Source organism: Manihot esculenta, chromosome 14 (genome assembly GCF_001659605.2).
Source record: "Manihot esculenta cultivar AM560-2 chromosome 14, M.esculenta_v8, whole genome shotgun sequence".
Lineage (NCBI taxonomy): Eukaryota > Viridiplantae > Streptophyta > Magnoliopsida > Malpighiales > Euphorbiaceae > Manihot > Manihot esculenta.
In genome coordinates this window covers 1,722,440-1,747,636 of record NC_035174.2, presented here as the reverse complement: position 1 = coordinate 1,747,636, position 25,197 = coordinate 1,722,440, and the positions used below count along the sequence as shown (strand labels likewise).

The 25,197-nt window shown below is 34.5% G+C and overlaps 2 protein-coding genes across 2 annotated transcripts; one reads left to right on the top strand and one right to left on the bottom strand.

The window, feature by feature from the left end:
• Positions 1-3,242: 3,242 nt before the first annotated feature.
• Positions 3,243-6,065, bottom strand: LOC110630926 (vesicle transport protein SFT2B). The gene is made up of 6 exons (XM_021778578.2): positions 5,812-6,065; positions 5,655-5,708; positions 4,572-4,645; positions 4,282-4,399; positions 3,736-3,794; positions 3,243-3,520 (listed from the first exon to the last, which is right to left on the bottom strand). The coding sequence occupies exons 1-6, from the start codon at positions 5,911-5,913 to the stop codon at positions 3,442-3,444; spliced, it is 486 nt and encodes a 161-aa protein (XP_021634270.1). The 5' UTR covers positions 5,914-6,065; the 3' UTR covers positions 3,243-3,441.
• Positions 6,066-13,859: 7,794 nt separating this feature from the next.
• Positions 13,860-24,869, top strand: LOC110630678. The gene is made up of 6 exons (XM_043950372.1): positions 13,860-14,982; positions 17,229-18,096; positions 19,011-20,397; positions 20,493-20,576; positions 21,194-21,873; positions 23,882-24,869. The coding sequence occupies exons 1-6, from the start codon at positions 14,385-14,387 to the stop codon at positions 24,852-24,854; spliced, it is 4,590 nt and encodes a 1,529-aa protein (XP_043806307.1). The 5' UTR covers positions 13,860-14,384; the 3' UTR covers positions 24,855-24,869.
• The last annotated feature ends 328 nt before the right edge of the window (positions 24,870-25,197 follow it).

Here is a 25,197-nt window from a genome sequence, read left to right as displayed (position 1 = left end):
GAAGAAGAAGAAAATTAGTAGAAGCTTCATCAATCAACCACATAAATTTTTTAAGTATAGAAAAAGGGCTCTCTTTAGATATAAATTTAAAGTTTTAAATTTATTATTATTTTGAAAAACTTGCTCCAAAGGTATGCAGATATTGGGGGAGGGTAAAATTTGATTTGATCCAAACCTAACTCCGAAGCTGTAGCCAGAGCATAGGTTCGGGGAGTGATCCGAGGCATAAATCATTCATCGGACCCATAAACCAAAAGGAGGAATTTTAATTTTTGTAAGGTCCGCTCTTAATTTATTTATTGATGTCATGAGATTGAAGGACCAGTTTAGAACAAACAATAAGTTAGATGAATTATAATTAATTCACAATTGACCAAATCTTAATATTATTTTATATTAATATTAGCATGCAGTTTTTTTTTAAATAAAAATAAAAATAATATTTTTATTTTTTTAACATACATTTTATATAATATTTTAAAGAACTCAAAGTTTTATTTATATTGAAATTTGGCTTGGTGATGGTAGTAGTTGCGTGCCATGATTTGATTAATATAATTAATTTGTTAATTTATAAGTTTATATTTGTCCACTGGCTGCAAGCACAGTCAGCAATTGTTGTTTAGCAGCCTTTGGTTGGATACAAAATCACACAGAGTGTCCCTAAAGAAGAGTGATTCTGCAATTGCACCACCTTTATCTATTTTTATATTAATACTATATATTATATTTCCCTTTAAATCAATAAATAAATCACTCACTGCCTCATATGCTCTCTAATTAAGTGGACACTTGAAATTTACTACACAATTAAAGTAATTTGTTTATATTCATAAATTATACAACATGTTAAAAATACGAAATTTCATTTTTTTATATTTAATTGCTTTAAAAATTAAATAAAGTCATCACTTATTAAAATTGAATTTTTATAAATTTTATTTTTTTATATTAAATTTTCAACTTAAAAATAAAAAAATAATTAAATTGAATTATTTTATAAATTGTTAGATATTTAAGATAAAGTTAAAGATGAAGAATAATTAATTAGAAGAATTCAATAATTCAACTATCATGTCCATGCGTGTGTCCTTATGATGAGACAATGTGGCTGATGAAGTGTCTATCTCTCAATCAAAATACATCCTTTTTCTTTCTTATTTCACTTCGCACATCCATATTTGCTCACTTGAGTTTCACGTGGAAAGCCCATTGCCACCAATAATTATGCTTCTCCATTTCTTTAATCACCGGTAAAAAGATTTACACTATGATTTTTAGACATTTTAAACATTTTTATATTAATTTTTTTACATGAAACTTTTGTTTATTTTATTTTTATTATTTTATTTAAAATATTTTAAATGCTTATATAGCTATCCATTTAAAACTTCAAATTTGTATTTTGACAATTATTATTACAACATAATAAATTGATGACGCTGGAAAGTATAACAATTAAGGGTGTCCTAATCATTTTTCTTATATTTGGACAGAGAGTCTAAAATATGAAATTTAAATCTTTAATTTTTTTTTTACATGCTAGTTTTGGAATTCTATTGATGTCACAACATGATTTTCAAATTGTATAAGCCAAATTCCGAGTAATTAGAGAAGGAAAGGTGATTTCGTTAATGCTATAATTAGAATCTTTTGTTGCATTTTTCTTTTGGGATATATTTTTCCTTTTGGTGCAATAAGTTGAAAAAAAAATTAACATCATTGAGTAAATTAAATTAAATTATATTATATTAGTATAGAATAAAGATTATTTGATAATATTACTATATGAGATGGCTACTGTGATAGTCCAATGAGGGTGCATGGCTGCGGTGGAGTTGTTGGGTAATAGGGCAGATGGTGGTAGATTTGTTTACAAGCAGTTGATGGACCATACACTGGGAGTGGGTTGTTGGCAAAATATGCACAAGGGGATGAATATTTCATTCATTCATTCATTCAGGCTTGTGTTCACCACTTTCTTTCTATTAAATAATATTGATCTTTCTCACCAACTCCGAATTTGCCTATTTAATTAATAGCCATATGCAATATCTGTCACTCCAGATTCCTTCTCTTTACACACCTAATTAGTCAAAACCAAACATCATTTAATTATAATATATCTTGCAAAAAGGAGTGTTTTGGTGTTTTGGCGTCAAGCTCTTCATTGATTGTGATGTTTGATTTTTCTACCACCAAACTTCAAAGGTTCTTTTTAATTATTTAATCACAAGTGGGTTTAATTAAAACTCTAACCTCAACAATTATTTGTTGGGTTTCTAATTCTTAACTTTGTTAATTGCTTTGCTAATGGGCCGATGCTGGAGCCTGGAGCCTGGAGCCGCACTACTCCTTACTGAGCAGTGCAGAGCATAGCATAGTTTAACAAAGGACCTCATTTTGCTGTTTTCTTCCCATCCTAGACATGAACGCTTAAGAAAAGTGAATAAAATATAGTTGCCTCAAAAGACTGGTACTAACTCCTCCCTCACGATCATAGGGTCGGCATCAATATAAAGAGAGCACTTGCAATTGCACCATGTGCTAGTGAAATCAAGAATTGTAAGACACTACATATATGATCACAATTCACAAATAGTAGTTTTCATGTAGGGCATGGTGCAAGCAATTGAATGGTGACATATGATGGAGAAAAGGACTGATGGTTTGCATTAAATATGACTTAAGAGGTGATTATGGGGGAACTTGGGCATTAAGTTTTTTGTCGTTCAAGCCACATTCCATCATGTGGTAGGCAGCTACCACTAAGGTAGTAAGTTTTGGGTATTGGGTATTGTAACTTGTAGCATCCCCAAAAAATGGTTTTAGAGTTGAGAGTTTTTCGTTCGTAAGAATCAAATTGGGCATGCTCCGAGTTTTTGGGCTCCTTTAGCATTGGACCATCCTCCGATTATAGACTTGTCAGATTACAGCGCTCCCTCAGACGGCCATTCTGCATATCCCTTCATGGTTTCATCAAATTCCCAGCTTTGCCTTGGAATAGGTTCTTGGTTTTATTGCCCAATCTGAGCAAATGCAAGATGTTCCAATGGAAAGTCGAAAATTGGATGTGCTTGATTGAGTATCTTAATCGGAATGGATTAAGAAACTGCACACAATCTACAAGCTGAAAACGTTTTTGAACAAAAAACTAGCTAATGCTTCTTTTCCCTTGTCCTAAGCATTAAAGCTTTTGACCCCGAGGAAAGTAGGAAGGGAGATGAGGGTAAAAGCAACCGTGGCAAGAAACAGAATCAAGAAATCCTGAACCATGCAATGCCTGTTAACAAATATGATGTACAAAAGCTGCACTCAGGTAAATATGAATCCCAAACAAAGTACCAACTCAAATTTTTGGGGAAAAAAGGGAAAGAAAAACCCAGGAAGACAAAGCCGGAAACCAAGCCCGAGTAATCAATCTCCTCGTATTTGCATTATTTATAGCTCAGTGTCACAGAATCGGATCATCAAATTAGACACCATTGTTCGAGCAAATGGAATGTAACTCAGACTGTACCTGAAAAATGCAATAAAAGATGTCAACATTAGAAGCAGAAAGCTTATTTTACTGATCTTGCCATATATAATGACTGAAATCAAACGGTTAACAGGATAAAAATTTTAGACTGCAAATTTAAAAGATAAGAGGTACAACTTTTTGTTATATCCTCCAGCCCAAGTTAAAAGAAAACAATTGTGAATTGGAAAACAAAACGGTAAAGAAAAACTCACCAAATTAGGGCACAAATCTCACAGATAATTGCAATTAATGTTAAAATCTTGCTATGGATCTGAAACATGAGAAGAAGAAAACATGATGAATAACCACCTCTAAGATGATCACATTAGCACAATTAAAGGCAAATTAATGAGAAGCTAGTATAATTCCATACAGTGTACGCATAAATAAAAGAGTGGCCATTTTTTCCTACAAATTCTCCAGGAGGAACAGAATTTCAATGACTTCCTGTATATTTTGCAACTCTGGCTGTGGTATGTAGAAAGAATGGAATACTATATAATTAGGAGAAATTTGCGTGAGTTTCTTTTAGTCTTGCACTAAAAAGTGTAATAACAAAATCAGTAACTTGGATAAAAATGAGAAGCATTCACTATTATCTTGTCCCTTGCAGTATTATGGCGTCAAATCAACATATATAAATTTCACCAGAATGAGGTACGGGAGGAAATTTTTGGCATAAGCATTTTTTTCCCCTTACATTGTTAAAGGAAATCAGTACTATTCGGGTCCAAGATGGATCAAGATTGTTAACTTACCAAGAGAGCACAAATAAGAGATATAACTACAAATCCAAGGTAAATTGCTGTTGCATAAACTCGGACCGAGTCAAACATCATACTTAGTTGCCGCCCAAGTCCAATGAGGAAGGCCGTGCTGCCAATCAATGACACAAGTTATAGAACACAAGGAACCTTGAGAAGAAGAAAAGCTCTATTTGAAACATCACTAACAGTCTCTTGTTAGTTAATGCTCCTGAACAATTCAAGTCATTTCCAAGGTTTGAAACTCATGCTAGATTTTAAAGGGAAAAAAAAATTCAATTAACCTTCCAACTGCCAACACATTGCCAAAGGTAAATAATACTGCAAATTTGATTGGCCTGACAAAGACAATCAATGACTGCAAAACAAGGATAAGAGTAAAGCCATCAGCAGCTCTATTTTATGCAGCCACTAATAAAAAAAGCTAATAACTTCTTGATAACAGTCCATGTAAATAGACATTTTGAAAAGCAACAATAGATAATTATAAAATAATAGCAATCTCTAGTTTCTACTTCAATATGTCCAGTTTGCTTCCATTATAATTCCCATAATCTACCCTCAACTAAACTAGTGTTTCCATTGAGTGGAAAGCATTAAGGAAAGCTGCATTCAGGCAAAACAGGAACTTGAATATTCTTTAGCAAGAAGAAAGCAAAAGACATAAATATTTTGAAATTTATGGAGATTGGTAACTCTGCAAGTATGTTAACAGCCAGACACACTGGGGAAAAACCTGAAATAGGAAAAATGATTTGATAAATATGCATTTCCTTATTAAAGCGGCACAAGCATGAGAAACTCTTTGCAAGGAAATTCAGTTGCATAAAGTGGCCCCACGAGGCGAGCCCAAAAACGCAGTCTTAAGGAACACTCTTCTAGATAATCCTCAAGCAGCAAGTGTCAACTTCTTCAAGATGGGTGGAAAAATCCCATGATTCTCAAGAAAAAGAAACTTACGAGGAGTGTTATCTGCATTTGTTATCCAGTGTGTCATAATTTGTTAGTGGCGCCAGGGAAACAAGTGATCTAAAACGATTTCAATGCAAAGTAGCACAAGCAGAACCGGGCATGCAGCCATGTTCCGTGGAACTGAGTAATTTTTCCATTTAGGTCAAAATTCTGTTTTAGATAGAAAGCTTCAGTAAACTTCCCCAAAAACAACTCCTCTAATTTATGGTTGGTAATCAGTCTCAAAATGAAATTAGAAACCCGAGACAACATTTATGCACAAAGAAGCATTCAATACTAGCGGTAGAGTCACCTTTACTACTGCGTAGATCAAATTTCTTTATAGGATGAACTTCTAATAGTAATTAAAATTTGGTAAATCAACATAAAAAGAACAGTTAATTTAGGATTCATACCAGAAACATACAAGCCAGACCAGCGATCAAACAGGCAGCAAATGCGTACATTCTCTGATTATCAAAGGAAAAAAACAAGGATCCTTACAATTTTAACATCAAAATTTTCAACGGGAAAACATTGATCAAAATTGAGGTTTTTTATGGAAAATGAAACCTGCGTAGGAGAGAGAGAACAAAGGTCATCTGATTCTTCATCCAATAAGCTCTCTTCTTTCTCTTCATCACCTCCAGACAAGAACTGGTTCAGCTTCCGCATTATTTTTCCAATTTTCGCATTCCCATGTCCAAGCCAGAAGCTGAAAGGGGAAAGCGAACGCGTAAAGCTTTTCGCTATTTATTTATTTATGTATTTTAAGGGTTATAACGATGTCGTATTTCCTAGTTGCGGATAGGGCATAGGCTGCTGAATTTACCAACACAACGCCATTAGAATAGGTTGCTGAAAAACAGAAGGGAGGCAGCCAACGTCGACGCTTTTGGAGGTGACTCGCTCAGCTTATGAGGAGGTGGAACGGCTCATAGTGAAGGATCTCCAGAATGAGCCACGACGAACAAGGACCGGCTCTTTCAGAGCCAGAGTTCGTAAAATGATCGAACCCATGACGTCTACTGCGTACAAACTCGTAATTTTCTGAGAAATAATCACTTGAATATAACCAAACTCCGTTGCTTGCTGCGGATATTATTTGAATTTAATTTTATGTCGTTTTTTAGTTCTTGTTTGAGATTTACGAAGACAAGGATAGTGCAAGGAAGGACGAGATTGCAGCTCTGGGGGACCAAACAGCAACAGGAAACTCAGGAACCTTACCATAAGTCAGCAATCAAGCTTTTACGGGGCCATGGCAAGGGTGATATATAAAATTTTGTATTACACTCCCATTGACCCAGCTTGGATGCAATTGAAAGCAAATCTTATACAATGCAGATAGTAAATGTTTCAGATTGTAAATTAAGAGAATATAATAGATTTACACTTTCCTCGACGACTATTATATATTATCTATAAATTTTCATCAACACAAGACCATGTAAATAAGAGAGTTGATCCGTTTGCCCACGGCACGGACTAGTTGCCTGGAGTCAAGCTTTGAGACTATAGCTAAGGTGATCGCTGAAATGTTTCTTCTGACTTTCTGAGACTCTCCATTGTTTAGTATATAAGCAAAGTCTCATTTATCAGCTGAGTATTACTTGCACAAAATCTCGTAGAGCACCTACAGGTGTCATTAGAATTAAAGATAGGTTCTGGAATCTGGGCTGTATGATGAAAAGGCTAACAACAGAGTGTTGTAGCATGTGATACTTTTTCTTTCGACTCTAAATTTTTTAGATATTTCAAGATTTTAGTTTATGTAGTTTGTTTGCATTTAATTCTAAAAGTCAGTTGCAAAAGTAGGTATAAATATTATTATTATATTAATTCCAAAAGACACAATAAACATAATGAATAATACAGTATAAAATAAATATCTACCAACGTCAATTTTGAATTGAATTCTTGGCAAAATTGATCCTGGACTGCACGAGACAATTGATTGGTGTACATTGTTTTATTTAATTGGTGTGAAATTGCCACCCTGAAAGCTGCTCTCATTTCACCAGTGAATGGGATAGGACCAATAACTCCCCAAGTTTTTTTTTCTTCTTCTAAATTAAAAAATAAATTGTTAATTATTTAGACATGGCTATTAAAACCATTGTTGAGAAAAGACATTTTATTAATTATATGAGTAGGAGATTATAGCAAAAATTGTCTCATTTTCATTATAATAACACAAATAATAAACAACTTTTTGTATTATTTTTTAATAGTATTTAAAATGTTTTTTATTTTATTTTTTTAACCTCGAATCATAATGTTAAAAATGATCTTAATTATTTCAATTCAAGTGAAATAAAATTAAAATTATCTTTAAATTTAAATTAAATGACCTAATTTTGATCTAGTCAACCTGGATTTGAAACTGCTAATTTGAACCCACATCAATTCAAAATCAGATTTTGGGCATACTTAAAGAGAAATAACCATTTTATTTTAAATTACAGAAATAAAATATTTCAACAATCAAAAAAAACTTTTGAATTTAATATCTCTATTTAAAAAAACGATCTTCAAGTTTTACAACTTTATGCATTATCGATTTTTTAAATATATTAAAATATTTAATTGGATGTCTTTCTAAAATTTTTTTAAAAAAATAAAAATTCAACTGAAATAATTTTTTTTCTTTGTAAAAACTGATATTATATTAAATAATGATAAAAAAAAAATTGATAACTTCATTCATAGTTTAATTCTATCCTTAATTTATGTGGATCTTTAATTGATGTAATATAACTATCGCTTAAGGAAAATCATGAGTTGTTATTATAAAACAGGTCACGTAGTAAGAGTTTGATAAGTCGATATTTTGTCCTTTCAATGAACTAGACACCGTAGCACCCAATTCTTTATCAAGACTCGTTCTCTCCTAAATAGGTCAATTCTTCACATAAAGTTACCGTTATCAGAGATAATCCAGCAGATCTCTATCAAATAGCCTATAATCAAGGGATCTCTTATCAATTAATCAGAACTAATCGGATTTTCAAGAGATGTGATAATTAACTCTATTTTCTTATAGCATAAAAACTAATGATCACAGAGACCAAGGTACGCATTATTACACAACTACTCTTGAGTTCTATGCAAGTTCTTATATTTTTCATTTTCTTCAGTTTACTGACTTAAGTGTCAGAGTGGCTGTTATAGGCGCCAACCAACTCACGTTCTCTTTCTTACAGAGTAACCAATCGCGGCACAGTTTCGTTTCAGTCACATCATTTAGTTCCGTTGCTGGGAAATCCATTGGATTATCTTTGTTCATTTGGATTAAAATCGGTCTCTTATTCCCTTTCTCTTAAAAGAAATATTTCTTTTCTTCATTTCTCGAAATGGCTAACAATTCACGAGTTGCTGCTAATGTTGCTGCCAACAAGGGCGCTATCATTTCTTTCACTCCTAGCAGTAGATAAAACACACCCTTTATGGTCAATAAGGTAGATTTCAACAATCTGAATAATGAGCAAATGCTCCAATACATTAAAAGGTTGCAGGCCACTTTCGAGCAGTATAAGACTCGAGGGGAGGCCTCATTTATAAGTCCCAGGGTAAGGAAATACGCTTCTATTGATATTCCAAAGACTCAAACAGAAGCAATCCAAGCGCAGTCCAAAAGGAAGGCCAAACTGGAGGATGAAAAGTCGTTGGACGAGGCTCCGAAGAACGTTGACTGGAAGTTGATTTGAGCTATGCAAAGGTACCAAAAGGAGCAGGAGGAGGACTATGGCCTGGACGATGCCTCGCCCCTATCAGAAGAGTTTTTAGTAGAAACTTTCCTAACCAGGTTCAAGCTACCAAGCCTGAATATATATGATGGAACAACAGATCCCAGAAGTCACATGGCGATCTTTAAGACAACCATGCAGTTTTAGAATATCAACGATTTTGTATTGTGTTGAGTGTTTTCATCAATAACTCAGAAATAGTACTAACATCTGAGCTCAAGTTCAATTCAGAATTTCACCCAATTCACTATGTTATTTAGATCCATATTGATTACTTATATACCTCCTAAAAAGCTCTCCTCTAACTTGCAGAAGATCTGCCAAGGAGAGGACAAGTCTTTAAGGAGGTTTATCTCATGGTTCAATGCAAAAGCAATATAGATGGAGGAATTAAATAATGAGATAGCATGTGAAACATTGAAGAAAGAAATACACAATATCAAGTTAAGGAATTCCCTAATAAAAAATCCAACCACTAAATACCAACAGCTAATAGACAAAGTCCATAAGTATATCAGGCTGGATGATGAAATCCAAGCATAGAGAGAGAACAAAAGGACGAGTCAAAAGTAGAACCAACAACCATAAATTGCGTATCTGCCAGGCCCATAATCCGGGTGTTATTCCCGCTTAGGGCATGTTATGCCAAGGCCACAAGGTGGGTTCTATCAGGCCATAATCTGGGTGTTAGTCCCCCTAAATAAGGCATTTTATGCTAGGCTACAAGGTGGGTATCTACTAGGCCATAATTCTAATATTAGTCCTACTAAACAAGGTATTCTATGCCAAGACCACAAGACAGGTTGCTTCAAGCTACAATACGGGAGTTAGTCCCGCTAAATAAGGCATTCTACGCCAAGGCTACAAGGCGGATTTCACCAGGTTACAATCTGGGTGTTAGTCTCGCTAAACAAAGTATCTGATGTCAGGCCACAAAGTGAGTATCTGTCAGGCCACAATCCTGGTATTAGTCCCTCTAAATAATGCATCTCATGCCAAATCACAATTCGGGTGTTAGTCCCGCTAAACAAGGCATCTGATGCCAGACCATAAGGTGGGTTCTACTAGACTATAATCCGAGTGTTAGTTCCGCTAGACTATAATCCGAGTGTTAATCCTGCTAGACTATAATCCGAGTGTTAGTCCCGCTAAATAAGGCATCTTATGCTAGGCCACAAGGTAGATATCCGCCAGGCCATAATCCGAGTGTTAGTCCTGCTAAATAAGGTATCTTATGCCTGGCTATGAGGTGGGTATCCGCCAGACCACAATTTAGGTGTTAGTCCTGCTAAACAAGGCATTCTATGTCAAGGCCACAAGATGAATTATGTCAGGTCCTAATCCAGGTGTTAGTCTTGCTAAATAAAGCATTTTATACTATGGTCACAAGGTGGATATACGCCAGGCTACATGACTTGGTGATTAGTCCCGTTAACTAAGGCAAATTTCTTCTTAAAAGCGCCACAAGGTGGATAATCGCCAGATGAGTTTTCAAGTGTTAGTCCTAAAAGACAAAGATATATTTCTGCTGAAAAGAACCACAAAGCGGATAACCGCCAGGTGAGTCTCCGGATGTTAGTCCTAAAAGACAAAGGCAAATTTCTATTTCGAAAAGTGCCACAAGGCGAATAACCACTATGCGAGTGTTCGAGTGTAATTTTTTGCCAAAAAGTGCCACAAGGCGGGTAATTGTCAGACGAGTCTTTGAGTGTTAGACCTAAAAGACAAAGGCAAATTTCTGCTGAAAAGCACCACAAAGTGAGTAACTGACAGGCAAGTCTTCGGATGTTAGTCCTAAAAGACAAAGACAAATTTCTGCCTCGAAAAGTATCACAAAACGAGAAACTGCTAAGCGGGTCTTCGGATATTAGTCCCAAAAGACGAAGGCAAGTCTCTATTAAAAAGGGTCACAAGGCGGGTATTAGCTAAACCATGTAACCGGGTGTTAATCCCATTCCACAAAAAGTTTAAGACATTTCATACCTAGGCCATAAGGCGGGTATTCGCTAGGCCACATATATGGGTGTCAGTCTCGTTCTTCTAATTTTTTAAATTATTTATTTTATTTTATGACCACTAATTAGGCTAGTGACCGAGTGATATATCAGGTTAATAAGTCTGTTTTGGTCACTTTTTGATAAAGGCAATGATTACCAAGTTATCTTTTGACTAGGTGTTAACTTCTTAATAATTTTTTAGAAATTATTTGGCTATGGTCGGACGAGGGTTATGGTCAAGTATCAAGTATATAAACACTTAGCGAAAATAATGACAAAAAGCATAGAAGAAAAGATTTCTCATTAAAAATAAAAATTACAAAACATGGCAATCATCATTTATAATCAAGGGGCAGGCATCACAACGCGATTATGGAAAGCCAATATATATATGCCACGTGTTCAAAATCGCGAAGACAACCGTCGCCTTCGAATATGAATAATCGAAGATCAGCGGGAACCTTTGATGTAACACAACAATCGGCAAAAATAAGTCATGAACTCTCACCATAAGACAGAACTACGTAGCAATAGTCTAATAAGTCGATACGCGGTCTAATCTGTGAAAAGGAAGACCCAGACACTGTAGCGTCCGTTTCTTCTTTAAGACTTGTTATCTTCTGAATAGATCGAGTTTTCATAAAAAGTTACCATTAGCAGGAACAATCCAGTAGATCTTTATCAAATAGCCTATAATCACAGGATTTCCTATCAATTAGCCGGAGTCAACCGAATTTTCAAGAGATACGATAATTAACTCCATCTTTTTACAATATAAAAACTAATGATCGCAGAAATTAAAGCACGCATTATTACACGTTTACTCTTAAATTTTAAACAATTCATCATATTTACCTTTTCATATTTAATTGTAAAAATAATATAATTTAAAAATTAATAAAAACTTTTGAATTTAAAATTTCTATTTAAAAAAAATCTTCAAGTTTTACAAAATATATTAAAAGATTCAATTGGATGTCTTTCTTTTTTTTAAAAAAAAAATCCAGAAATGATTATCAATATTAATTTAAATAATAATAATAAAAAAGTTTGATAACTTCATTCATAGTATGTAGTTTAATTCTATCATTAAGTCATATATATGGATCTTAATGGATGTAATACTATGATTGCCTAAAATAAGTTATGAATTGTTACTATAAATCAAGGTTACGTAGTGAGAATTTGATAAATCGATATGCAGTTCCACTCATAAAAATAAAGATATGGACATTATAGCATCTGATTCTTCATCAAAATTCGTACTTTCCTGAATAGGTCGAGTTTCCACGTAAAATTACCGTTAGTAGGGATAATCCAGTAGATCCCTATCAAATAGCTTATAATCACGGGATTTCCTATCAAATAACATATAATTATGAGATTTCCTATTAATTAGCCGGAACTAACCGAATTTTTAAAAAATATAATAATTAATTTCATCTTATTACAATATAAAAGTTAATGATCGCAAAAATTAAGATATGCAATTTTACACAACTATTATTGAGTTTTAAACAATTTCTTATGTTTTTTTTTTTCAGCTTACTAATTTGAGTTTCAGAGTGATCGCCATAGGCGTCAATCACCTCACATTTTTCTTCTTACAAAATTACTGATCGCGGTACATTTTTATTTCAGTCACATCATTAATTATAAATAAAAGAATTAATATAATAAAACTGAGCTAGAAAATAACTTATTTTTGTGGAAGCTCAAAAATATTTCTTTAAATAATATATTAATAGTAAATTAATTAAATATATATACTAATAACTTGTTTAGTTCACCCATTGTCTTAAATTTTACGAATTTAATTGATTTTTATGTTTTTTATTGTAAATAAAATTAAAATTATATTAAATTAGTTATAAGTAAAATAAAATTCTATCAAATTTGATATAATTTAAAATGAATTGTATAAAATTTATAATAATTTTTTTACTAAAATCTTTTATAAATATTTTTTTTTACTAAAATCTTTTATAAATATATTTTTTCTCAATTATCAATCTTATAAGGAAGAGATAGAAAGACTAAAATCATCCACTTTTTACATCTTAATATGCAAAAATCAACTAAACTACTATTAATTCACGTATTTATTAGCTTTTTTAACTTTTTTTTTTTGAAATGGTTAGCTTTTTTTTAACTTTATAAACGATAATTAACTTAATACTATTTATGTTATAACTTCTTATAACGAAGCATATGTTTTTTTATATTTATGAATATAAATTTAATGAAGTTATATGCTTTTTGAAATAAAATTTATATATTTGTTAGTTGTTACAAATTTTGTACATATAAAATTTTAATAGAGTAAAAACATATTTTTTAAAATTTTTAATAATAGTTTAAAAAATGAAGTTAATGAAATTTAATTATGAATTAGACTCAGAATACAATACGTATAATTTAATTGAATGTTATCTTCTAAATTATATCAAATCAAATAGATGAATTGTATTCGGAAAATTCAATAAAATATTTACAAAATTTATAATCCATGGGATTGAATTCCTTCTCAAATAAACAATTAGATCTTTCCACGTGTTCACCAAACACTCACCAGGCGGTCCAGGGATCCAGGCTCTCTCGGCTTAGATTTTCATTGGCCAAACACACTACTCTATATGGTATTTGAAACATCTGAACTTTGCTCTTCCAATTAACTCTTACACTTATGCCAACGTGTCATGCTATTATTGGAGAGAGCAACGCATCCCAAACAGTTAACCGTGATTATTTTCTCATTGTAACCGGAAAAACAACCCCAACGACGATGAGATCGCAATAAAATAGAATTACAGAGGGCAATCTCGTCTCAGCACAAATTATATCCAAGTCGTCTCAGACATTACCATTTACCACCGTCGACAAACAAAATCCAAAAAAAAAAAAAAAAAAGAAAAAAAAGAAAGAGCGTCTCCAAACACAGCACAGTGCTGTACACACTTATTTTCCTCTCCGCTTCCAACGTCGCCTCATGCTTTTCCACATTTATCCCCCGTTGCCCTCCTCTGTTTCCTCTCTGCCTCTCTCGTAATTTTACTCGATTTCGGTTTCAATATCTCAAACCTCATATCAAGTCGCTGTTGTTCTCTCATCTCCGGCGACACTATCCGTCCGGCTAAGGTTTTTACTGCTTTTGCTCTTCGTCCTCTTACCTCTCGCTTATTTGTCCTAGTTTGGGTTTATCGAGTATTGAATTACTTGTTCAAATTTTCCAATCAGGGTTCAGTATCAGATTTCGTCTTCAGATTTTTGAAATTAGGGTTTTTATTTATACTTTAGTTCCTACTTTTTCTTGCTGCTTCGGCGTTAGGGTTTCAATCTCGATTCGAGTGTTTAATACTGCCTTCAGATTTGAAATTAGGATTTTGAGTATTTGTGAGTGATGCCGCGAAGTTCACGCCATAAATCGAGCAAACATATTTCGAGAGATGCAAGGGATTACTCAGATTCTGAGAAGGACTCAAGCTCCAAGGACCGAAAGAGCAAAGAGGAGAGTGCTGTGAGGCATTCTAAAGAGTCTGGTTCTGGTGAAAAGCGAAAGCTCGAGTCTAAAGACAATAAAGACTCGTTTGGCTCTGGAAATGGGGAGTACTTAGAGGAATATTCGTCATCAAAACGGGTTAAGGAGAGACTTGAGGACAGCGTGAATGATAGGTGGAATGGCGGGGATGATGATAGAGGGGAGGGGACAAAGAAGTTGAAGGAGAAGCCGGGTGAATCCAGGAGTAAGAGAAGAGATGAGAGTGCTGGAGCGTATGGTGAGATTGAGGAGGTGGTGAAAAAGAGCAGTGGAAAGAGTGATGGAAAGCATAGGGAATCAAGTAGTCGAAAGGAGGGAAGAGAAGGTGGAACTGAGAGGGAGAGAGACAGAGAGAGGGAAAGGGAAAAGGAGAGGGAGAGGAAGAGTAAGGAGGGGAAGAGTGACAAATTGGTTGATGTTGAAGATCTGCGTTCAGTGAAGCAAGTATCTGAAAAAACCGGTAAGGTAACTAATTGATTTGTTGGTTGTTCGCTTTGTTTACAATTAATTTACATATGCGTGCACATTTATATGAATTACCATGGTCCTGTTATTATTTGTTTAGTGAGTACTGTTTTGACTACTTATGGGATTGCATGCTGCGAGTGTTGTATATTCTATTTATATTTCTCCCCTAAAGTGCTTTATTTGTTCAGAATAGGAAATTATGTTTATTTACTTTGCTTTCAAAATATATTGGTTTCTGGTTAATTATACATCAGTTGCCCTGTCTCATTACTGTCATATACTGGTGGGTGATTTTGGGAGGAGAGAGAGGAGCTTTACCTAGTGTGATAGAGCGTTAATCGAAGTGCATGTTTGTATGGCTTCTTAGCCTTCTCATGAAGTTTGTCATATTCATGGATAGTGCTATAGAGAATACAGTCTGACAGTGATGCTAGTTAAATACAGCTGTATGAGGATACAGTTACACTCATCAGATCATAATGGTTTCAAATGTAAGAATAATTAATAAGAGCCATAAATTCAGTGCAAGAGAATTGAAACAGAGGTTCTCCTGCTGTAATAACAAATAAATTTAAGCTTTGTGAGTGAAATGAAAGCTTAACTATTAATGCGATAATAAGGGGGAGGAAGTGTAATATTATGTGGAAAACTAATTATTCTCCTCAATTTCCCTTTATTTAATACCTATGTTAAATCTTTTCTTTTCCCTTTATGAGTGAAGCTGTTACATGTGTACATGGTGTTGTGACACAAGAAAAACATTTCTTTCCATGTATAATGTTGGTAGTCTGTTTTGCATTGAGCTCATCCACTTGCCCTTCTATAAATCAGTTAGTGTTTCAGGATTGATTGGTTGACTACTTCAGGATGATATCGTTGTTTTAAATTTCTGATGTGGAAGAAAGCTATGAGTTTCATTAAAATGTGAGCAAAACTCTATTTATCTTTAGGTAAAATATCAAATGAGTTCCATATCAGAACGGTTGCCTGTTACATATTTCCTGATCTGTTTTATCTTGTCATATACTTGATATGGGAGCTCCAAACATCTTACTTTTATTTCTTATGAGAATTAAATTGAGTTTCTCTCATGGATATGCATTGATGGTAATCTGAGTTGCAAGACGTCTTGCATAAAGTGAGTTTGTATAATCAACCTTGTTTTAGTTTCCATTTCTTCTTAATTGCATTACCTTCATCTTTTACTCTGATGTTTGGCTTGGTCGCCCTTTTGAAAATCACGATGATTGTTATTGGGCTATTATAGATTTATTGTAGATCTTGCATAATTATTAATCCCACCCTTTTGTTTCAAGAATAAACCCCTTAGGCACTCTGATGTCATTGTTCCAGTTGCTAACCATAGATTAGAGTTTAGTATCCTTTTCATCTTCATAAATCATGCACTGCTTATCCACTCTTTTTACGCATTTTCTATATGTAATTCCTTTTTGTTTTTTTAATTTTTAAGTTTTACTTTTAGGCAGTTGGATCCTCCATTCATCTTCTCTATATATCATCGCTTTCTTAAGTTAGATGCATGTTAGAAAAACCTGATCAAAATGTCCCAGAGGATTTATATGTCCCATATAATTTTCAAGGCTGTCATAACTCACTAATTTTTGAGAGAATTCATAACATGTTCTTGTTGCCAAGAGATGCTATTCAAGATGGACATTGATATGATATGAATTGTTATCAGTTGGTCTTTCTCGTTTTTGTAATGGGAGAACAAAATCGATAGATATACTAAATGCTTAGTATATCTAGGGCGTAAAAAAGTAATTTGGCATTAACTTTTTTTGCTGAATAGCTTGTTGTGTCTTCCATGTATTATGATCTTTTCCTGCTTGTTCCTTTATGCAGATGAAGTAATTCATTCTATATGGAGGAGTGTTGTTGTTCAATGATAGTTCTGCTTGTAGACTTTTTTTACATATGGATTTCCAACCTGTCATAATTGGCCAAATAGTGAATGGGTCTGGCATGCTTGGATATTTCTGTGTGTAGTTTAGGAGTGCTCGCTTCTAGAGGTATAGAAAGAAGTAGAACAACTAGGATCTATGTTTTGTAGACAAGATCTTTTACTATTTTTATGTAAATAATTGCATGATAAGTGACCTGCATCAATGGTTGAAGTGCCAATTTAAGTGACATGCATCAATGGTGGAAGTGCCAATTTATCTTATCTTTTACCTATGGACCTCCATTTAAGAATTTGCTGTTGTCTTGGTACAGAGTTGAATGCACATGATCTGCTGCAAAATTCTGAAATGGACAGCCTGCCCGATCTACGGATAAGGAGAAAACGAGATGGTTTTAGTGACGGGGATAAGCATCAGGATGATATTGGAGACACCAAAGACAGACGATTGTCCTCAAGGGAGGATGTTGCCAAGGATGGAAGGCCAAAGGATGAGAAGCATAAGGATGAGAGATATAGAGACAAGTACTGTGAAGATTTGGACAGGGAAATCAGGCATCGAGATGACAAGCAAAGAGATGAGCGTGCTGCAAAAGATCGCATGAACAGCAGGTCTGATGATAAGAACTTGAAGGATGATAAAGATACCATAGATTTTAAACGAAAAAAATATAAACTTCAAGATGGTGATCGTGACCATGAGCGAGAGCATGATCGTGATTATGATCATGATATTGATGTTGAAAGTAATCATCATGATCGGGATAGAGATAGAGATCGGGACCGTGATAGAGATCAAGACCGGGAGCGTGACCGGGATTGGGATCGGGATCATGATCGTGATTGGGATCGGGATAGAGACCGGGAACGTGATCGAGAGCGTGGCCGTGACCGTGACAGAAATCTGGACTATGATGATCGAATTGCAGCAAGATACAAAGAGAGCAGGAGAAGGAAGATATCTCCTGATGATCATGAGGATTATAGTGATACTAAATCTAGGGGTGTCAAAACCCTTTGTGTTGACATGGAAAAGAAATCATCAAGCAACAGTAGAGTTGAGTCTGATGCTGACAGGGGAAGGTCTCAATCACTTCAAGGTCACCCAGACAACAATACCAGCAGCAATAGGAGGAGGGTTTCCCCCAACACCAGTTCTCATGGGGTTGTAGATGATTACAGGTATCTGTATTTTCACATTTGTAAGATGGAATTTTAAATGTTATAAGATTTGTTGTGTTGGTATGAGTAACCTTCCTTGTGGAATATTCTAATAGCCATTTCGAACATGTTTAACCATATGCCTTTCTTGACTTGTCAATATTCGCATCCGATTATGAGCAGTTGTTAAATTTAGATAACTTCTTTGCTATACTGTTTGTTGGTTGTTATAGATTCCAGCATGCTGTTAGCAATAGAATGTAGCACTGTTATCTTTTAATGCATGCTAAAGATAGCAGTTGCAAAGCATACCAAATCTTTCCCCACCTCTCTCTCTCTCTCTCTCTCTGCCTCCTCACAGTTTAGAAGCTAAACCGTTTCTCTTTCATTTACATAGTGCGCTTCTCATTATCATTAGTGTAGGTTGCATTCATCAAATGTATTTATTTTCTATGGTTAGATTAGGGAGAGTGCAGGGTCCTATATGGAGCTCTTTTTACGTACTTATATTCTCTAATTTTTAAAGAAGTTTGCCATCCAGCTTAAGACATTGTCTACAACTGTTTGTTTTGTGTATTTATCAGGATAAACACAATTAATCGCTGTCGTGTAGATAGGTTTGGATTTGTAGGATTCAACTAGTAACATGAGTGTCCTTTGCCTCTTTCCACCACGGGAACAGGATGGAAGCTGAAACATAAATTTGGTGGATTCATTTAAAAAATTATATTTATACAAATTTAGCAAATATGGGTTATATTATGGTGGTTAGAATATGAGCATGGATTCTGCTGTTATAAAATGTGCAATGTTATGTAAACTCCTTAGCGATGATAAAATTGTATTCTAATTTATTAGAATTGCTTAGTTATTTTTTTTTGTTAGAATTATATGAAGATGATGTTGGTATATTTATTTATTATTTTTTGTTGCAGGCAAATTAAACAGGAAGAACTAAAGCACAGGGATGGCTTGATAGAACAAAGGTCTAAATCAATTTCTTCTAGAGAGGTTATTAATTTGGCAGGAGCATCAGATAGAGCTTCCAAGTACAGATCTGCCGAGAAGTCTACTAAAATAGATGATGGCCATATTGGGGAGCTGTCTTTAGAAAGATCTTCTAGTTCTAAAGCTTCCCCTATGGGCATGATGGATAGATCTCCTTCATCAATGAGTCTGGAGCGCAGATACATGAATAGGTCTGGTGTTAGACGGAGTCTTGACATAGAAGAATCAGGGAAGAGGAGCAGTGGTTCCATGGGTGCAAGAGATTTGCCTTATGCTGATGAGAGGTCTAGCCGTGATATACTTTTGGAGAAGTCTCTAGCTGATGAGTTAACTTCAGTCGATTCATCCTTTTACGGTAGAAATAGCCAAAGTAACTCTGCTTTGGTTCCTCCACCATCTGCTTTCAGGGGTGGAGTTGGCAGCCCTTCCTTTTTGAGTTCCCTGGAAGAAGATAGTAGAACTAACAGTGGTGCCCGCTACAAGAGGAGTGCTGATCCCAATAAGGGAAGAGGGCAAGGAAATCCTTGGAGAGGTACTCCGAACTGGTCTTCGCCTATGCCAAATGGCTATATTCCTTTCCAACATGGGCCGCCTCATGGAGGTTTTCAAGCCATGATGCCACAGTTTCCATCCCCCCCTCTATTTGGAGTCAGACCCTCAATGGAAATCAACCACTCTGGGATTCCTTATCATATTCCTGATGCTGACAGGTTTTCCAATCATCTCCGCCCTCTTGGATGGCAGAATATGATGGATGGGTCAGGGCCTTCTCACTTTCACGGATGGGATAGAAATAATGGTGTATTTAGGGATGAATCACACATATATGGGGGAACAGAATGGGACAAGAACAGGCATCCAATGAATGGTCGAGGGTGGGAAAATAGTGCTGACATTTGGAAGGGACAAAATGGTGATGTAAATATGGATTTGCCCTCAACATCTTTGAAAGAGCATTATCCACTGCAGGCCCCTGTGGAGGATGTTCCAGCTGGCCAGGAAGGTCAAAGGTCACAAAATGAAGGTGATTATCATGGGGTTCTGGCAAAGATTGTTGAAACAAAGACAGCTGTTTCTCCTTCAGCCAAAGGATCTTCTAAACCTTCACCTAAAATTACCCATGAGAAGAAACCTGATCATCCTAAATTACCAAGTGATGATAATGGTTCTCATGTTTACCGTGCTTATCTTTCCAAGCTGGACATTTCAACTGAACTTACTGATCCAGAGTTGCATAATCAGTTTATGAGCTTGTTTAATATAGAACAGAGTGCTACTGCTGATGAAGACGCTGCGATGCTTGTAAATTTGAAGGTAGAAAATATTAGACCTATCCTTCTCTCTCTCCACCTTGCTTGCTTTCTCCGTTTTATGTTTCATAATTTTTTAAATTATTCCTAATTTGACAGGATGGTGCAAGAGCAGTACCAAAAAGTTCTTATACCTTGTTGAGCTCCTCACATTTTCCCTCTGCAAGTGATGCTGTTTTTCTGGTAATCATCATGGATTAGATTGTTTATTATTTGTGTTTGTAGATGTCTTTATAAAAGGGGTTTATGATTGCATTTTGGAGTCATTTTGGGATGGTGGATTATAAGCTTTTTTATGCAACAAATTTTTGCTTAAAGAAAACTACCAAAATTGTTGTGCTTAAATTGAAATTGAAGGATGGTATAGGCATGTACAATTGTACATACAATTTTCCTTTCCCTTGTTTTTCCAATGGAAGGCTTTGCAATTCTAGCTGTACTGTGTAAGTATGAACATATGTGGAAACTAATTCACTGTGAAGTGAATTTTGGTTGTGTAGAATACTTTTTAGATTATGTACTGAAGTTATGCTGTTCTCGTATGAGAAATCAAGGTGCTTTATTGATGGATAAGGTGATTTTAGGACTATGGTAAAACATGGATAGTAAATGTCCCCTATTTTTGGTTTGAACTTCTGGAATATGGTCTGATGTTTTATCATTTGCATTTGGCGTGTTGTTTCACCTTGCATGGATTCAACTGCATAGAGAGTTTAGTTGTTTGGGTTGCTTTTTCTCAATTGGGTGGATAATTTGAAGTGCCTATTCTGGAATTTGACAATCTGATTTCTTACCTGCAGAAAGCAATGGACATTTATAAGAGGCAAAAAGTAGGTTTGAGCTTGTCAATGGCTAATGGTGGAACAATAGATGCCATTCCGACCTCCAAAATGGGGGAGCTCGCACCTTCAAATGATGTGGACATAGCAGAAGAGCCAGTTTTAGATCATATTGCAGAAATGTCTGACGTGCAGATGTTGAATTTAGACGGGGAGCAAGTTGAAGTTCATGCTTCAGTTGCTAATGAGGAAGAGAATTCAGAAGTGGCTGGCAGTGCGGAGGTGGATGTTATGGCTCATTCCCCTAACCTGAAGTTGGAATCGGTCAGTCAAGCTCTTAGTAATGATATCCCAGAAAAGCAGCCCATGATTATTTTCAGTGATGGTAAGGTAGATGGGATGTCGGGACTGGTGAATGCAGAAGATAAGCAAGGAGATATTGTGTCGGCTCCTGATGATGTGCCTAATGCTGACCTAGTTCTAGCTACTACTGATGGGCAAAACAAGGACGAGAATGGCGAGATCGAAGGTAGTGATACTTTTAATTGTGGTGAAGGGGGACAGGGTGTTAGAGATGGAATATGTGGTCGTGTATTATATTCGGATGGTTCTCCCAAGGCATATGGGGCTTTGATGCCTGGGTCAAATGAGTCGGAGTCGGTAATTTTAAGTCGGATACATCATTCTCCTGAAAGTACACATTGAACAATTTCTATATCATGTTATTTAATGCGTTTTTGGTTTAGCTCTCTTTGCATTTTTCCATTGCCTTTTTTTTCTCAAGGAAATAAAATGAAAATATGCTCTTTAGGTCCCCGACATTGGAATAGGGATTGTCAGGTCCCCTATTGAATTGTGCGTGTTTTATAGGGCAGTTCTTAGTTAGCTTGGTACATAGAAGTATGTGCAAATATATAAGTTTTTATGAGGACTATTATAATTTTACATCTAAAATTTTGATCTAAGTTTTTCACCTGTTTTATATGCGGTATTAATTTTTCTTTAGCTAACTGCCTTATATTTGTGCTGCATTGCTTCCTGTTTACATCCCTCTTCAATGGGGTGCATATTTCACGCATGTCTCTTAGCATATTTATATGTGATAGATAATATTTGAATAAAAAGAGTTCTCAACTTAAAGATTGGTGTTGGACAAAAAGATTAAGATTAATTTAATATCTGGATTTTCCCTAGGCTATGATTCTTATTGTAGACGTATAATAAATGTTAAGTTGTCTTTTGTCAATGATTAAATTATTTTTAAAATTAATAAATTTAATTTTCAATATATTATTAATTATGGATATATTTAAAAGTTAATAAATAAATTATCAGCATAAAAAGGGAAATATATATAGTAATAATGTGAAGAGACTTACCAAAATTATTAGGATTTTAGTCGCTTTGCAATATAAATATTGCCGGCTTTATTTGAATTTGAAAAATTAGAAATTATAATTAGGTTATTTTTTAAAATAATATATAATAAAAAAATAATTCGAAGAAGTATCGAAACATATTATAAGACTATAAATTTATATTGGTTGTTTGTCAAACTAGAGTTGGCTCATGGACAATGAATCAATTGGTAAAAAGAAAAGTTTTAATATAACAATTTGAATATGAATCCCGAAAATGGTTTGTCTAAATAATCAATACTGTGATGCACGATATCAAAATGAGATGGACTTTTTTCTTTTTTTAATAATGAAAGAAAGTGGTCAAATGGCGTCTTTCATTGTTTGATAAATGTCACTCCTCTTCGGTGGTATTAGTGGTTTAGCTTGACAAAAAAAAAAACATAAAAACAAATTACCCCTAACAAATAAATGAATAATGTCAAATATATATTATGAATCATGTCAAAAGTGTTTGCCAATTTGCTGTAGTATCAACGTTTATGCCTTCCGACCATTTGGAAAAAAATAAGTCTAAAATATTTGTTCCAGATTATATGTTATAAATATAAATGTAAAAGGAAAGTAATATGCTTAGTTTTTCCTATTTAGTTTAATTTTGGTGTCAATTAGTATCGGGCAACTATTATGGGTAATTGCTATTCACATCATAACTTTTAATCAATTTTGTAAAACATTATTATGACTATTTTTATTTTGTCAAATAATAACTAACAGTATAATTTATTATTATATTCAATTAAGAAAAAAAAAAAACTAACTCTTATATTTTTTAATAATATTTTTAACAAATAAATTATTATCTATAATTATAAATATCACAATTATCTTAATAATTATTACCGATTAAAAATAATTTCATAATACCAAGTTAAATTTCAAATAATTATCATATTTAATAAGTTGTAATAAAAATACTTCAGTCCAAATAAAAGATAAAATAGAAAAATACTATCAATCTTTAAAATATGACTTTTAAACTCAGCAAATATTCATGCATGCTTTTTTTTTCTTTGAAAAAAAATATATGTAAAAATCACATATTTTATGTAATCGATCCTGAAAGATATTATAAGATTCCTATTAAGGATATGATTTGGGAAACATTTAATGAAGTCCCTGTCTTGTTTTGGAAAATTAATGGAACAGATCACTCCAATCATTCACCTCCATTCCCTAATAGGATTCACTAACCTCTCTACAACACTTGTTGCCAGCATATATAAGGCTACAGACTACAGAGATTGTTCACACAAGAAGAATCCCAATTCCTTTCCCGATAATTCAAAAGTCCCATGGCTTCCCCTTCTTCATCAGTCCAAGCTTTGGGAGGCTCTGGGTCTGAGCTTTTAACTTTTGAGGACATGGAGTCTCATAACGTTGATGTCAATAAGCAGGTGACGAAGTTTGAATGTTTGTTGATAGTTGGAGCAGTTGCTACTGTCAAGTGGGAGGAACAAAAGAGAAACAAAGCTGTGGAGATGGATAAGCTACCTAGGCTTTTAAGGGGAAAGCCTTTGAAAAAGCAAGCAGTTTTTCTTGTTGGAGAAAAGGGGTTCAGCAACAAAGCCAGAGAGTTCAAGGGAGAAAAATTACTGGATGTTGCAAGCAAGAAGAAGGATCTTCATCAATGGCGGTTCAACATTGAGACTGAGCAAGAACTGAATCAAAAGAAGAATGAGGCAAGAAAAGCTACTGCACCAAAGAGAAGAAACAAAGATGAGAACTGCAATGCGTTACTTGAGAATCAAGAAAGGAGAAAAAGGCACAGAAAGACAAGCTCAAAAAGCGAGAATGGAGATTTGAAGAGTTCAACGTCATTGCCACAACCAAGCCTACCTCAAAAATTCAAGAAACTGATCCTCGAGATGAAGGGTACTGAAGCAAAGTTGGTGATCCAGAAGGCAATAACAAACACGGACACGCAAGACAATCAGGGGCGTTTATCAATGCCGAAGAAGCAAGTGTTATGTGAATTCTTGAATGAAGATGAGAAGGAAAAGCTAGAGAAAGATAAACACTTGCAAGTGAAGATCATTGATCCTAATCTTGAAGTTAGTGACATGAATTTCAGGCAATGGAAGCTGAGCAAACCCAATGGGAGTCCTTCTTTAACCTATGTGTTTCGCACTCACTGGAATGAGTTTAAGAAGAAGAATGGGTTAAAAGAAGATGATATAATTCAAGTATGGTGTTTTAGAGTTGTTGGGAAGATTTTGTTCGCTTTGGTGAAGGTTGAAGAAGGATGTGAAAATGGACAATGATCTGAAGATGTGACTGTCAGGCATGAAACTGAAAGCACTCGAAGCAGCACTCCATGATCAATCAATCAACGACTGCATGATAGTTTTTTTTTTCTTTTTTCTTTTTTCTTTTTCTTTTTTTATGGTAGAAACTTAGTTAAGGGGTTGGTTCTGGTATTATACATGTGACTGATTACTGATGCGGACAAGTTTTAGTTGAATATAAGGAATTGAGTTCAAGATTTTGTCTTAATTAGAGATTGCATGCCTTTTCTGTTAATTGTCTGATTATCTTGCAATCTTTTTATTGATGATTCAATCGTGTTTTTAGTAGAAATCATAATTATAGTAAGGATTGTTTAGA

Bases quoted from the DNA above. Each gene is read 5' to 3' on its own strand.
- LOC110630926 (XM_021778578.2), bottom strand. From the start codon at position 5,913: ATGCGGAAGCTGAACCAGTTCTTGTCTGGAGGTGATGAAGAGAAAGAA. The intron at 4,646-5,654 runs GTATGAATCCTA...CTTGTTTTGCAG, and splicing joins GTCTGGCTTGTATGTTTCTG to TCATTGATTGTCTTTGTCAG. The intron at 4,400-4,571 runs GTTAATTGAATT...ATTGATTGGCAG, and splicing joins AATGTGTTGGCAGTTGGAAG to CACGGCCTTCCTCATTGGAC.
- LOC110630678 (XM_043950372.1), top strand. From the start codon at position 14,385: ATGCCGCGAAGTTCACGCCATAAATCGAGCAAACATATTTCGAGAGAT. The intron at 14,983-17,228 runs GTAAGGTAACTA...GTCTTGGTACAG, and splicing joins GCAAGTATCTGAAAAAACCG to AGTTGAATGCACATGATCTG. The intron at 18,097-19,010 runs GTATCTGTATTT...TTTTTGTTGCAG, and splicing joins GGGGTTGTAGATGATTACAG to GCAAATTAAACAGGAAGAAC.